Source organism: Furipterus horrens, unplaced genomic scaffold (assembly GCF_987537825.1).
Source record: "Furipterus horrens unplaced genomic scaffold, mFurHor1.1.pri manual_scaffold_6, whole genome shotgun sequence".
In the NCBI taxonomy this organism is placed as follows: domain Eukaryota; kingdom Metazoa; phylum Chordata; class Mammalia; order Chiroptera; family Furipteridae; genus Furipterus; species Furipterus horrens.
In genome coordinates, this window is record NW_028327176.1 from 155808383 (window position 1) to 155824966 (window position 16584).

At 32.5% G+C, this 16584-nt stretch overlaps 1 protein-coding gene across 1 annotated transcript in view; it reads left to right on the forward strand.

Moving 5' to 3' along the window:
- Positions 1–16584, forward strand: part of RFX6 (regulatory factor X6) — a 52950-nt gene that overhangs the window by 22720 nt on the left and 13646 nt on the right. Inside the window, exons 7-10 of the mRNA XM_090280619.1 lie at positions 9531–9638; positions 13635–13712; positions 13801–13914; positions 16112–16161. Of these exons, the coding sequence (XP_090136745.1) occupies positions 9531–9638; positions 13635–13712; positions 13801–13914; positions 16112–16161 (350 nt within the window). The remainder of the gene's footprint in view (positions 1–9530; positions 9639–13634; positions 13713–13800; positions 13915–16111; positions 16162–16584) is intronic.

The following is a 16584-nucleotide window of genomic DNA, read 5'->3' on the forward strand; positions in this document are numbered from 1 at the left end:
GGAACTTTTATGGGACTAAATACTGTATTACTTTTTAACAGGCTCTTTTAATGAAATAGAGAAATAATATTTAGGAATAAAAATAGAGCACAAGAGCAAATATACATATATATGTCTTTAAATATGTAAAATAAAACTGAATATTTAGATATCATATGTAAGTGATAGAGGGTTACTATCTATAAATATGATGTGCCGTATGGTAGCCCCTATGCACATGTGGCTATTAATTACATAAAGTATTCAGTGTCTCTGTCACATTGGCTACATTTCAAGTGCTTAATAGTCATATGTGGCTAGTGACTACTGTATTGGACCATGCAGATATAGAAGAACATTTTCATTGTCACAGAAAGTTCCATAGAACAGTACTATTTTAGAATATTCAACTCAAAAATAAAAAGACAATTCAATATAGATATAGCAAAATATATGAACAGGCAATTAACACAGGATGATAAAGAATGACTAATATAGTGTTGTTCATGGCTCTCTTACTGACCAGATTCCATAACATACAGTCAATAAATATTTTGAACACCATTTCTGCCAATAGCATATAAAAAGTGCTCAATCTAAATCTTTAATCAGAGAAATTCAAATTTAAACCATTAGTAATTATTTAACTATTATTTGAATAATAGTAATTAAAAAGTCTAAAAATATAGTAGTAAGAGTGTGGAGAAAAGGAATTCTAATAAATAGTAAGATGGACAATAACTTAACTTAAGTTGAAGGTGTACACACCTATAAATGCCTTCGTAGAGAAACCTTAACACTGTGCACATGGAGACATGGATGAGGATATTCATACAGTATTGTTTGTAATCTCAGAATTTTGGAAAATAAATGTATATTATGATATAATGGGAAAATATATTTTACATTTATTTATATAAGGGGATGTTATCCTTCTTTGGAAATGAGTGAACTACAGCTATGAGAACCAAATTAGATTCATCTCGAAAACCTAAAATTAAGTGAAAAAAAAAGCTCATTGAATTTAGAAGGATACATACTTTATGGTACCATTTTTAAAGAAATAGTACTTATTGCTTCAGAATATTTACTTATGAAGTAAATTTTTAAAGGTTGGAATAGGAAGGGAAAAAAATTAGGGAGAGCTACAGAGCTACTTTAATATTTCAAATGTCTAATGTCTTAAGATGGTGAGTACATGAGTATTTATTACCCTTTATCTATACTTTTTAAAATGTTTTTAATAGTTTATAATACAAAAGCAAACAAAATCAACAAGAAAAGCAAAACCAAAAGGAAAGAGGATGGTAATAGTAATTATCAGTCAGTGGTATGAATTTTGATAGTTTCCATTTTTACTCAGAAATGCAGTGGTTCAAATTTCATTTTGTTTTAACTAGCTAAAGTACTTGATTTGCCATTATTTCTTAAGGAAAAAGTCCCTTGATTTCAGACATTTCAACCAGGAAGTTTCCCTAACAGTTTGAGTTTCCTTCTTTTAATGTCAGCCATTCATGGCCAGTTCAACAACTTTGTACCAAGATAAATAACAAATCCTCCCTTCTTGGTATATGCTCTTCAAATATTTGTAGAGTGTTATCATTTCTCTTTTAGTCATCACTTAGCCAAACTGTGCAACTGAACTCCTTTAATCTTTCCTCATAAACCAGACCCTCTTGCCTTCTAATCATATTGTTTCTTTTTCTTAGGTTCCTTCTTATTTTCTTTTGGAAATAAGATTTTTAATAGTTTACTCAAGAGTTCTGAAGTCATCAGTTGACAAAAAAAAAAAAAAAAAAAGCCAGACCTCTCTAGCTGACCTACACTCCTCATACAATTAAAATAGCAACATATTATTGGAATAAAAATGATTACATTTTACTTTTTTCTAATTTATCAATCCTTCCTTTTTATCTGTGCAAATATTATTATTTGATTTTTACTAACTTTGTATACAATTATTAATATATTCAAACAAATTAAATTTTAAAAACTTTTTATTGAGCACTCTTGCCTCCTGTTGATGTTCCACACATTGTTAACTTCTGTTACATGAAAGTATTATTTATCAACATGAGAATTTTAAATAAGCATTAAAATAAAACATACATTTTGTTCTTTAATATGTGTTTCCTTAACACTAAAATATTCGTTGGGAAATGTATTATTTGTAACACACATGCACACACGCGCAATTTAAAAATAATCATGAGATAAAAACTGAAGACCAACCTCATAACTTAAAAGAGAGAAGTCCTCTGTGTGCCCCCATTTCAGTCACTTAATTGTCCCTGCCTAGCAAAAGTTTCTGCTGTCCAGAATTTGGTCTTAATCATGCCTTTGTTTTTCCTTAAAGTTTATCACTTATGAATGAATACCTAAACATATGGTGTTGATTGCATAACAATGTGAATGTACTTAATACCATTGAACTGTATACTTAAAGATCATTAAGATAGTAAATTTTATATATTGTTTATTATTGCCCAGTTTATTATCACCAACATATTGTTTATTATTTGCCATAGATAGAAATGGATTCATTTTTTCTGTGAATTTCTGGTTTCATTCAATATTAGGTTTTGTAATTCATCAATGTTAATACATGTAGTTCTAGTACTATTATTTGTATTTCTGTATAGTATTACATTGCATAAAAATGCTGTGTCACAATGCACTCACTTCTTTCATTGTTGGTGGAATTTTTTTTTAACTTGAAAAACAATATTGCTATGAACATTTTCAAGTACACATGTGCAACATTGGAATCTGGGTCTTAGGATATGCTTATGTTGTTGTTGTTATTATTGTTGTTGTTGAGTTTTAGGAATTCTTTATATATTCTGTATATTTATCGAATGTGATTTGTAAATATCTTTTCCCATTCCATGGATTGTCTTTTCACTCTGTTGATAGTGTTCTGTGATGCAGAAAATTTTAAATGTTTATAAAGTCCAGTTTGTCTATATATCTTTTGTTGCCTGTTCCTTTGGTGTCATATCTAAGAAATCATTGTCAAATAAAATGTTATAAAGTTTTTGCCCTATGTTTTCTTCTAAGAGTTTTATAGTTTTACATCTTATAATCAAGTCTTTGATCAATTTTGTTAATATTTACCTGTGGTGTTAGGTAAAGGTATATCTTCAATCTTTTACACATGGATATGTGTAGTTTTCCAAGCACCATTTATTGAAAATAATATCCTTTTCCCATTGAATGCTCTTGATACCCTTAGTGAAATTCATTTAACAAAATTTGAGAGAGTTTATTTCTTGTATCTCTATTCTGTTCCATTGATCTATTTGTTTGTTTTTAATGAACCATTACCACTGTGGTTTTGTAGTAAGTTTTGAAATCAGGAAGTGTGATGCCTTCATCTTTGTTTTCTTTAAATATTGTTTTGGCTATTTGGGGTCCCTTGAGTTTCCATATGAATGTAGAATTAATTTTTCTATCTGCATAAAGTCTCACTGGGATATTGATAGAGATTGCATTGCATCTATGGGTCACTTTGGTTAGTATTGACATCTTGACATTATTGAATCTTCTAATTCATGAACATAGAATATTGTTCTAATTGTTTTGTGTCTTTTAATTTTGTTTTCCAATATTTTGTAGTTTTCAGTATATAAATCTTTTATCTCATTGGTTAAGTTTATTCCTAAGTACCTTATTCTTCGTCATGTAATTGAAAATAGAATTGTTTTCTTCATTTGCTTTTCAGATTGTTCAATGTTAGTGTACAGAAATGGAACTGATCTTTTTGTGTGTGTTGCTTTTGTATCCTGCAACTTTACTGAATTTGTTTATTCTAATAGTTTTATTTGTGTAATCTTTACGGTTTTCTATATATAAAAAAACATGCTTTTATGAACAGAGATAATTCTACTTCTATGTTCCCAATATGGATGCCTTTTATTTCCTTTTATTACTGAATTGCCTTAGCTACAACTTTCAGTACCATGTTGAATAAAAGTGGCAAAAATGGTCTTCTTTCTGATCTTAGCAGAAAAATCTTTCAATCTTCCCTCATCAAATATAACTTAACAATAGGTATTTCATATATAAACATTTTTTGTGTTAGTTTTCTTCCATTTTGAGTTTGTTAAGAATTACTTTTTCCTTTAATTCTATCAATTTTCACTTCATATATTTTGATGGGCTGTCATTAATGTGTAAATGTTTTGTTATATCTTCTTGCTGTATTGAAACTATTATTAAGATATAATATCCTTCTTTGGCTCATAATATTTTGTGATTCAAAGTCTATTTGATCTAATATTAATGTACGCATTTCTGTTTTCTTTTGGTTACTACTTCAATGGAATATCTTTTTCCACTCTTTTCCTTTCAACCTATTTCTGTATCTAAAGTGAATTTATTGTAGACAGCATATAAGTGGATCAATATTTTTGTTTTTCTTTTTTTTTGTGTGTGCATCTGCCAATGTCTCTGTCTCTTTTTTTGATTAGAGGAATTAATTCATTCATATTTAAAGTGATTATTGAAAAGGAGGGACTTCCTGTTGTCATTTTGCTATTTGTTTTCTGTATGTCTTATAGCATATTTTCCCTCATTCCTGCATTACTCTCTTTGTTTTGTATTTAGTTGATTTTTGTAGTGAAGTGTTTTAATTTTCTTGTCACTTGCTTTTGTTTATATTCTACACTCTTTTCTTTTTAGTTACCATGGGATTACATTTAATACCCTAAAGTTATAACACTAATCTGAATCTATACCAGCTTAACTACAATAATATACAAAATTCTGCTCCTTTACTGCTCTGTCCATCCTCCTCTCAGTTATTGATATTACAAAATTACATCTTTATAAATTTGTGTTCAAAAATATACACTACTGTTTTTTTTTATAATGCAGTAGTCTCTTAAATTATGTGGAAAACAAAATGTGGAGTTACAAACCAAAGTTACTAACTATTGTTTTAAAAATGTTAGTCTCTTAAATCATGTAAAAAATGGAGAATGGAGTTACAACTGTTATTATAATGGTAGCTTTTATATTTGCATAGCTATCTACCTTTACTGAGATCTTTATTTCTTCATATAATTTCAGGTTACAGTTTAGTGTTCTTTAATTTCAACCTGCAGGAGGATTCCCTTTAGCATTTTTGCAGGATAGGTCATGTAGTGAAAAAGTTGTTCAGCTTTTTTTTTTTTTTACCTGTGAATGTCTTTTGTGCTTGTATGTGTATTTGAATACCTTAATTTCTCCCTCACTTCTGAAAAATAGTTTTCCAGATATAGAATTTTTTGGTTGGCAGTTTATTTCTCTTAGCACTTGGAATATTTCAGCCTGGCCTACAAAGTTTCTACTGAGAAATCTACTAAACTTATTGAAGACCCCTTGTATGTAATGAGTAGCTTCTCTTTTTCTGCTTTCAAGATTTTCTCTTTGTCTTTTTGAAGTTTTAATGTGTCTTGGTGTGGATCTCTTGGCGTGGAGTCCATCACACTTAGAGTTTGTTGAGCTTCTTGGATATTTATATTTATGTCTTTCATGAAATGTGGAAAGTTTTCAGCCATTTTTTCAAAAACTTTCTCCAAATACTTTCTCCACTCTGCTCCACCTTCTGGGACTATTACAATGTGTATGCTCATCTGCTTGTATCCCACAGATTCTTTGGATTCTGTTTATATTTCTTCATTTTTAATACCTTTTGTTCCTCAGATTTGATCATTTCTATTGTCCTTTCTTATAGCTCACTAATTCTTTCTTCTGCTTAATCAAATATGCCTTTTAATTCCTCTAATAATTTTTTCATTTCAGTTACTGTACTTTTCAGTTCTAGAATTTCTTTTTGGTTCCTTTTTAGGTTTTCTATCTCATTATTGATACTCCTAATTTGCTCTTACATAAGTTTACTTTCTCCACATCTTCCCTCGTTCTTTAAACATCTTTAAGACAGCTGTTTTAAAGCTTTTATCTAGTTGGTCTGCCATATGGTCTTTGTTGTTGACAGTTCCTTGGTTCATTTTTCTTTCCTTTGTATGATCTATATTTTCCAGTTTATTTTGTGTGCCTTGTAAGTTTTTTGTTGAAAATATTTGACTCCAATTGTGCAGTAACTCTGGAAATCAGATTTCCTCCCTCCCCAGGGTTTGCTTCTTGTTTTGTTTTATTTTTTATTGTGGTAGGCTGTCTCTATACCAAAATCAGCCTGAGTTCTAGTAGGTCTTCTCAGGTCTTTTCCCAGCCTGCACCTTTTATTGGATATACTTGGTGACTTTCTAATTTCTCCCATAACTTTATTTGCTTTTGTATATCTCAGTCTTCAATATTTAGTTTACAAAAGAAGGGAAAAAAACAAAACAAATGGAAGAAAGAGCACCATCCCTTTAAATATCCTAGAAGCCACTTTATGTGGGGTGAGGGGACAGTTCACATTCAAAATGCTTGCTGCTTCTGTGTTTGCACCTTCATGATCAAAAGCAGCAATTAGTGGATGTAGTACATTTACACAATGGAAAACTATGCAGCTATAAAAAAGAAGGAATTCTTACCTTTTGTGACAGTATGAATGGACCTGGAGAATGTTATGCTAAGTGTAATAAGCTAGTGAGAGAAAGACAAGTACCATATGATCTCAATTAAATGTGGAATCGAATGAGCAAGATAAACTGACAAACAAAATAATACCAGAAGCATGGATATATGAAAAATATGGAAGGTTCACAGAGGGAAGAAGGATGTAGGGAATTGGAAGAAATTAGCTAAAGAACAAATATGCATATACGCATAGCTCATGCACACAGACAACAATATGGTGAAGGCTGGGGTGGGTGGCAGAAGCTGGGTGGAGAGGTGCAAAGTGGTGGAAAATGGGCAGACATCTGTAATAGTGTCAACAATGAAAATCCCCCACAGATCTTTGGTATTTGGAGCATAAGTTTCTTCTTATTAGCCTGGTTTCTACAAGCTGTGAGCAGGTTGCTCCTGCAACTTGCGCACTGTCTGCTTCAGGGCTGGCTGTGGAGGCTGATAGCTACAACTGGGCTAAGAGCTGAAATTAACCTAAATCAACTGCAGTTTATGCTTTAAGCCTTCACTTGCAAATCTTCAATAGACTCCAGAGTTCCAAAATAGTTACATCAGACACAACCTGCCAGTGCAATTGTTGTCCTGGTGGGGAGACATATTCCTGGTACTTCCTACTACACTAGATAGTGTAGAAGAATCCTCCTTCTGTAATTTATTTTTTAGTGTAATATGGGATAGAAAGTCATTTTTATGCCTGATAATTCACAATACTAATTTTACCATCTATATATGGGCCATTTTTCAGCATTTAAAAAATTTCAGTATTCCTTTTAGCTTATTCCTATGCCAACATCACTGTTTTATTTATTGATGCTTTATAATACATCTTCATATCTACTAGAAAAATCGTTTTGCTAAGTTTTTCTCTGTAGGAGTGTTGTGTCTATTCTTGTTATTTTGCATATCCACACACATTTTAAAATCAACTTGTTATATTTCACAGAAAATCCTGATGACATTTGATTGGAATTGCATTGAAGAAATAGATTGACTTGTGTTGAACTGACATTTTTACAATATTGTTTATTCTTATTCATAATTTCTTTAATGCCATTTGATAAAGTTCAGTCATTTTCTTATAAGTGTTTTGCACTTCTTTTGTTAGACTTATTCTTACGTACCTTCTGCTATTTGTTGTTATTTTATACAGTATCTTTCTAATCATATGTTCTTTAAGCCCTTAATTTTAGAAATTAAATTGACTTTTACTTTGATCTCATACCCAGCAACTTTGCTAACAGTATTTTTTGTGCAGTTTTTTTTTAGCTGACAAATAATGCTGGTTTTGTTTCTTTTCAAAACTTAATCTTCCCTTACTTTCTCTGGTTTTATTGGTCTATTAACTATTGACTCTAGTAAAGTGTTGATGAAAAGAAGTAAGAGTAGAAAACTTTATCTTATTTGTATTGTTCAAGAGAATGTTTCTAGTATTTTACCATTGAGCATGACATTTGATGTAATTTTTGAAACATATTCTTTAGTGAATGATTAAGGGAATTTCCCTCCTATTTGTAGCTTACAAAGAAGAAGGGAGATGATTTATATATAATTTATTATATAATATATTGTATTTCCTTTTTCCCCTGTTAATGTGGTGAATTTAAACTCCACTTGGCTATGATAATTCTTACACACTACTAATACCTTGTTTGGTACTGTTTCAAGTATAATAATAAGCAATACTGGTCTAAAATTTTTCCTTCTTTTTATGTTCTTGTCTAATTTTTGCATATGTTCTCAAATGAATTGGGAAATGGTTCTTTTCTATTGTCTGGAAAATTCTTTTAAGTTTGAAATGATCTGTTTTCTAAATATTGATAAAACTTGCTTATTAAATCTTCTAGGCCTTTAAAATTTTTCTTTGTGAAAAATTTTGATTACTGATTTTATTGCTTATCGAAATGAGACTTCTCAGTCTCTAACTTAAATTTAATTTAATACAACACTATGTACTATCATTTTTTGGTTTATATTTCTCTGTCTCACTTTCACCACCTCACAAATTACATCATAGGATGAATAAACATGATTTTCCACCCAAGAGAAAAGCTATGAAAAGTATAAACCTTTTTAAAGATTAGAACTTAAGTGTATTTTAATGTTTATCAAATATTAGTTTTATATCTTGCCAATCATTTTCTTCCTGTAAAAGTAAAATCTTTATTTTCTCACATCTTATTCTTTTTTCCTTTTTATTAACAGTATCATTCTTTGATAATCAATGATAATTGGTACTCATAAGTAAAAAATCCAAAGCATTGAAACCCTTTGAAGTACTTCTTAAATTATTAAGGCTGGTTAAATAGAGTGATTTAGGATCAACTGCAATTATATCAGTTTATAATAGTTATTTATGCAGTAGATTTTTATTCACTTACTAAAAATTATTTAATCAAATTAATTATTTTTCTATCTATACTTGAAACTGAAGGTTAATAAAGCTAAAATCTAAAACCTGAGAGAGATGTGCTTTCTTCAAGAAATTCAAAAGAACAAATATCTGAACTTAGATCTGGGGAAGGCTGAGGTGGGAAGGTCCAGAGTACAAGTTTGGGGATTAACAGACTTAGGCTCTAATCAAAGTTCTACTAGTAATTATCTCTGAGACTGAATAAATAAATTAACTTATCTCATTTACTTAAATCATAAATTGAGGACACTGAATCTGACAATCCTTGATTCTATTATAGTTAAAATAATTTCAATAGTTCTAAATGTAGGTCTTTCAAAATATATGCTCTTAACAGATGTGAAACTAAAGCTCTAAAAGTTTTGAAAACTGTAAAAATGTTCAAAACTAAAATCCGAAGTAATAAGAAATTTATCCTGACTGTGAAACTATTTATGGTTTGGGAACAATTATTCTGCTGACATGTCTAGTTTATTAAGTTACACAATTTAGTTATAATTCCTCATGGTTTGCAGGGTTTCTATTTTATTAGCATTATATTTTTTATAATGACTTTGTTTCTTTCTATTTTTCTAAATTATAGGGGGGCTTCACTCGTAAATATTCACTTAGCTCAAAAACTGGAACACTTCTTCCAGAATTCCCCAGCGCTCAACACCTTGTGTATCAAGGATGCATTTCTAAAGAAAAGGTATCAATTAAAGCTTCTTCTCAATTGATTTTCTGATATGTTGGTTCCATATCTCACTTTACTAGGCATCTCATGCCACTTGCAGGAAGCAGTCAGAAATCTGCATAATCAAACATAATTGACTGATTTATAGGAGGAACAAATGTTTACTAACATCGATTAAACACTTTGCAATTAATTATTTACCATCTCCATGATAGTACATAACCACAGAAGTTGGTAAAATAAACCTTACAAGACTGTAGACTATCTTTTATTTAAAACTCAATATCAAGGAAAGAAACACTAGGGTGTATCTATCACATACAGTATTTTTAAACATAAGCTTTATGTTTTTGGTTAACACCATTTAATTTACGCAAATAGTCATCAAGAACTTCTCTGGGAAAGAATCTATTTCCAGCACTGAGGGGAGGAACCTAGGTGAATGCAAGGACATACACTAGATGATTACAAAGCTTCTTTTTAATTCTAAAATTCTTGCTTCTCTTACATTTGCTATTTTTTTGAAAGTTAAGGAAGGAAAGTTTTTCATAGTTTATAAATAATCCTCAATATGATTTTTCATTGCTTATGTAATAAAATATATGGATAAATTCTCTTCTATTTCTGAACTTCTAGAGTCATTTTTGTGTACCTACTAGCTGCCTAATAGCAGAATACATTATTAAATCAGAACATAAATTCTACATTCTTTCATTAACTAGAGTTCATTTTTCATTAGCATTTGAGGAAAACACCTTTGATAGTATTTTACCAAATCATATTTTTTAGGTATGAAGATAGATGAATGTCATGAATTAATGTCCATTATATTACTTCAGTAATGGACTTCATGTAGAAACTGGAAATAAAAATAACATATTAATAAGAAATCTACTGATAGATAAGTAGACATGCACAGTAACTTCTGGGGTTCATTCTGATGACAGACATACTCTCCCAGTTAAGAACAGGCAAAGTATTGAAGGTTATTCTCAAATGCTAAGTCTAGGCAAGTCTCCTGAAGTATGTCCACTTTCTACTCTTCTCCTCTCCCATTGTAGTTATCAAGGTTATCACATCATTTCTTTTTATCTTAAAGACCTAATGTGTAATATTATTACTTCAAATTTTGGATACCTCCAGTAAATGTGAGTTTGTGGGGAGACCTGTAGAAATCAGTAACGTCTCAGGGAACGCAGTTCTTTGGGGGAGGGCATGGTTGAGTACCTATGTGGAGAAGCTTACTTATATGCAAACATATTATAAAAATATTTACTATGTAAATATACCTGTTCGGGGGGGCACAGAGAGAGCAACAAAATAAAAGAGAGGTGATGAACACGTTGCAGTAGTTTGTTTCAGTGTCTCGGCTAGCCTCCAAGACTTACCTGTCAACTTGAAAAACTGCTCTGTAGATCACTTCTCATTCAGGCATCAAGGTGCTTATATAACCCCTGGTTTCTGAGTTCATTCCCTTTGGTTCCCATCATGAGCACCAGGGAATAACACTCACTTTGCCCTTTCAGGACTCTGGGCCTTGCCTTTCACCTTCTTAGCCAGTAGCCAAGTTCCCCAGATAACCTGACTGTTTCTAGAAAGAAGGGTGGGGCTGAAGCTAAGCCTCTGCTTTCTTCATGCAGAAGGGGTGGAAATTGCCCAGTGAGAAGCTGACTTCAGAGAGGGGTGGTAGCTGAAGCTGAAGGACCTGATTTCTGCCTCAATCAAAATGTCACTCAAAAGGGGCGGGGTTGTTATTTTTTATTGTTAAAAATAATTAATTAATTAATTTTTCAAAAAAGAAAAAAAATGTCACTCAAGGCAGTTGCCACCCCCTATCACATGCCCCCTGACTTTACTGGAGATGAACCTTGCCTCTGCTCCTGCCATCTATTATGTGATGTCTATTCCCAGAAAATTGAGCAAAATTATGTTTATAAAGAATGCAAAGTATAGTACAATGCAAATTTATCATATTAAGACTATATAAATAGAAAATAAACAAATGAAGTAGTAATAATGAGATTAAAATTTTTCGATGATTTGTGTATAAAAGAATACACTTTGGCACAAATAAATGAAAACAGTTGTGACAATAAAAACTTACTTGTACTTTAATAGGTTTTAGGGTTCGAAAGGTTAAATTTTGATATTGGTTATAAATTCTCTTCTATCTTTCATGCTGACTCATCTAAAAATAAAATATTATTGCCAAAATAGAGAGCATGTCTCAATTGCATTAATTGTGACATATCTGGTTTGAGGTGTCCTGTAGTCAGCATACCTCCTTGGAGGGAGATTGATAATTTGTATGCCATCATTATACAGTGTGAGCTAAACCCCCAGAATGTGTGCTGTTAATGTGCTGCAGAGATAAAGGTTAGGGAACAAAAGATTAGATAGAAAATCATTCTCATCAACATCATCAGTGTAGATACTATAGGTTAACAATAGTTAATAGTCAATTTCTTAACATGTATTATTGATTAATCCAACCACTCTACATGTGTTAATTCATTTAGTCCTCATGACAATTCTATTACATTCTTATTGTTATTATTATCTCAATTTTACAGATGAGGAACTTAAAACATACAAACATTAAGCAGATTGCCCTCTATCACATAGCTAGCAGGTGGCAGATTAGAACTGACACTCAAAGCCACATAGTCTGTGGGCAAAGCTCACACCTTTAACCTCTAAATCATATTCCTTTTCACATAAACCACACAGCTGGTAATAGGTAGGGACATTTCTAGCTTATAAATAGTTTTGATTTTGAATATTGGTAAGTTGCTAGAATATAATCTAGGTTTAATCAATTCCAAATTTTAGAGTATGTTTAAAACTATGCAATACAAATATCTGTGGTAATATGTCATAAAAGACACTCAATGCCCTAAGTTTTGGGGGGTAAAGGAGTCTTTGATATTATTCCTAATTTTAGGTAATATTTAGTAAGGTGCTACTGCATACCAAGCACTGTTCTATGTGCATCAGGTCTTGTTTAATCTTCTTAACCCCATATATGTAATATGTATTACTATTCTTTGTAAAGACAAAAAGCCTGAGGTTCCATGACCAACAAACATGTGCAAAGTCACACCTGGTAAAAAGTGCTGTGGAGCCCCAACCAGTGTGACTCAGTTAGTTGGGTGTCATCCCACAAAACAAAAGGTTGCTGGTTCGATTACTGGTCAGGGCACATGCCTGGGTTGTGGGTTAGGTCCCTGGTCAGGGTGCGTTAGAGAGGCAACCGATCAATGTTTCTCTCCCTCTCTTTCTCTCTCCTTTCTTCTCTCTCTAAAAATAAGTATATAAAATCTTAGAAACAAAGAAGTGCAGTGGAGCTGGGTGCTCAAGTTAACCTGACTCTAGAACCAAAACTGGAAACCACTACACCACACGGCCCAAGCATCACTTAATAAAACTTAAAGTTGAAGAGTTGGTGTATTTTACCATTTTACACTACTCCAATCAAAGGTAATTTTCTTAGTAAGGAAATCACAATGTTGCTTTGGCCTACAGGTCCCTGCACAATCAACTTTAGCATTGTTTTACGGTACTGTACTTTAATTACACAACACTCGCCTTTCTCCCTTCACAAGGCAGTAAGTTCTTTGAAATAAGAATTTTTCCTTTATTTATTTTAAAAATATTTTTTTTATTTATTTTTTAGAGAGAGGGGAATTGAGGGAAAAAGAGAGGGAAAGAAACATCAATATGTGATTGGCTCTCAAATGCCCCTAACTTGGGACCTGGCGCACAACCCAGGCACATGCCCTAACAGAGAATAGAACCAGTGACCCTTTGGTTCACAGGCCAGTACTCAATCCATTGAGCCATACCAGCCAGACCTTCCCTTTGTTTTTAATTCCGCAGCAATGAGTACAATGCCTGGTATATGATAGAAGTTTAATCAATGTGTGTTGAGTGAATGAACAAATGATGCATAAACAAATGAAGGCAGTGTTGAAAGGATGCCGTGGTTAAGCTTTGTCTTCCTTAAAATAGGTTGATACCCTCATAATGATGTACAAAACTCATTGCCAGTGCATCCTGGACAACGCAATTAATGGAAACTTTGAAGAGGTAAGAGTGATAAAACACTGTCTTGTCCTGTTCTTTATATGAGTTGAAGAAAATATCTTAATGTGCATAATCTTTGCTCTGCAACTAGATCCAGCATTTCTTATTACACTTCTGGCAAGGGATGCCTGATCATCTTCTCCCTCTGCTTGAAAACCCTGTTATCATTGACATTTTCTGTGTTTGTGACTCAATTCTTTATAAGGTAAGCTCTTTGGGCTCTCTTAAATATAAACTATGTATTTCTTTTAAGAGCACTCTATCTAAACTTTTGCAATGTATTTTTAATTCAGTTGTCATTTTTGGCTGGAGAAGCACCATTAATTGTTTTTTTCTGATGAGAGAGCAAGCAGTTTAATAATGTATGTTTAACAGTGTATATATTTTAATGTCAATTTATATTAAGTAAATCAAAATCAATTTTTGTTTCTAGCTAAGAATAATTCTAAATGTGATATATCAATATGTGAACACTTACTTAATTTTTATTAACCCTTCAAGGTGTTTTCAGATTAAATAACACAATGTTTTTTTTTCTTCACAATATTAGTGTCTTGGGATAAAGTAGACTTAAGCACTCTCAGGCCTAATCATGTGAAAATCTTGAAAATTTATAGCTTCAATGTGTAATGTCATTTCTGTTCTCAAACCAAGTATGAGTCCCCAAATGTCTATAGAAGGCTCACCAAGACATCCTGAACAAAGACAATACAATACGAGCTGGTTGGCCTTCTAGCCAAACATTTAGCAGGAACGGGGAGAGGCTGCTTCTCTGACAGTCTGTTCTCTAGTTAAAGGAGCAACAATGTTCAAGCCAAGGGAGAAAACTATATTGAAATATGGGAACTTAAAGTGAGTTTGTCTGCATTTACCTGTTAAATTGTCATGTGATACAAGAAAAACTTTCCTTTGGCGATTGGCTTGGGGAGGGAAGAGGGCAGGGCTGAGTGGAGATCGGGAAAGGGAGAAAAAGCAGGAACAACTGTAACAGCATAAAAAATATAAATTAAATTAAAAATAGTAAAACATAAAAAACAGTCTGAGTTAGCATTAAAACCCAAGCCAACACCTTGTTAAGCATTAAGGAAATGAAATCCTTCTAAGTTAGTTACAGAGACATGATAGACTCAGTCCAAAAGCAACTCTGCAGATCAAGAACTGACAGGTGGGCTTGAGGCTGAGTGTGGGAGCCCCTGTTTTCATCCTCTGCTCAGCTCTGCTGCATCACAGGGTGAGAACGGGGAAGTGAATGTAGGGCATTCTTTACTTTTAGTTCCAGATAAAGAAAGACAGAGGAGAAAAAGGATGGTCTCATTTTGGGGGTTGAATAAGAATATCATTATTTAGAGGGAAAAGATTTAGTTTTCACTAACTGATTGTCTGCAATATTTAAAACTTAGAGTAACCAAGAAGGGTAGAAAAGGTGGCTCCAGAGAGGGTCTAACCAAAGACCTGGAACTCATGCACACACATTGACTGCCATCAACACAAAGCTGCTTGGTCTGTCATTCAGTGCCTCCAGGAATATCCTTTAAGCATCTTTTCCCCCCTCAAATGGACTGTTTCTTTGAGTTTAACACAAAACCCCTGAGTTTAAGTACCTTTAAATGAACCAATTTTCTCTTCTTCACAGAAGACTCAGGGAGGAATGGTGAGCATTATAAATGGAGCTTTGTAAGATGAGCTTTTGCCAGTCTTCATCCCCCTTTAGAGTGTGGTCCTAGCTTTTAGTCCCTAAAACAGTACATAATTATTAGGTCAATCCATTAGTACCTAACTTACTGAGCATAGACAATGCTGCTTCATGTTTTATTGTCTCATATACATGGAATATGCATGTGTTTTGCTGGTAGGGTACACAGGTCTTTATAGATTAGTTTCTACCCACATTTTGAAATATCTTCTCCTATAAATTTCTTGGTCCTCTTCTTCAGGCAGGCCCGCGAGGTTTATTAGCAAGTCTAGTGGATCTGCACTGCCCCTGTCTTATCTGGTCCCCAACCTCCTTTATACATCATAGTTTTTCCTGAGCTGGAATCAGCCAGCACTACCCAATTTCTTCTTTGTATTACTTTTCATCTCACCCATGTTTAGGACTCAGGCTAGCCCTTTTTCTGCAGTAATCCTGTTCTTATAATTATCTCTCTTGTATCCAGTAGGTGAGTGTCACCTGCTTAACTTAGTAACTGCAATGTTTTTATATCTCCCCGCTCACCCTGCCTTTTACACACACACACACACGACTCACACAACATTCTTTTTAGAGAAAAAAGGATAACTTTCAGAAATTAGTTAACATGTTATTCTCTTGAAAGCTAGGAATAAAAGTAATTTACATAATATGTCTTTCTATAGAAATTCTAAGTAAGTATTAATGTAAACTCTTTTTTGCTGTGATTAAGGTTCTTACAGATGTACTCATTCCTGCAACAATGCAAGAAATGCCTGAAAGGTAGGTTCAGTCAATAAAATATGATAGTTTATTAGTATAGGGTTTAACATTACCCACTATATTAAAGGAAAACGTTAAGTGGAAATTCATTCATTTACCAAGATTAGTTTCTTTTAAACATCAATTTGCAGTCTTTAAACATTTAATTTGTGCTCTGAATTAGGTAGATGTCACAGCAGAATGGCTGTGCTTACTTAGCGTCAGGCGTCTGGCCATGTGACTAATAAATAACAGTTGATGTTTATTAAACATAACATAGGGATTTGAGACATTGCATAAATTATTTCATGTAGTTCCCACAATAAACCTAAAAGGAACTATGTATATATTTATCTCTTATATTTACAAATAATTCATGTTCATTGTGGAAAAAGAAAAACATGTATATATACATTTTAAAAAATCACTCAGGATCTCACTATA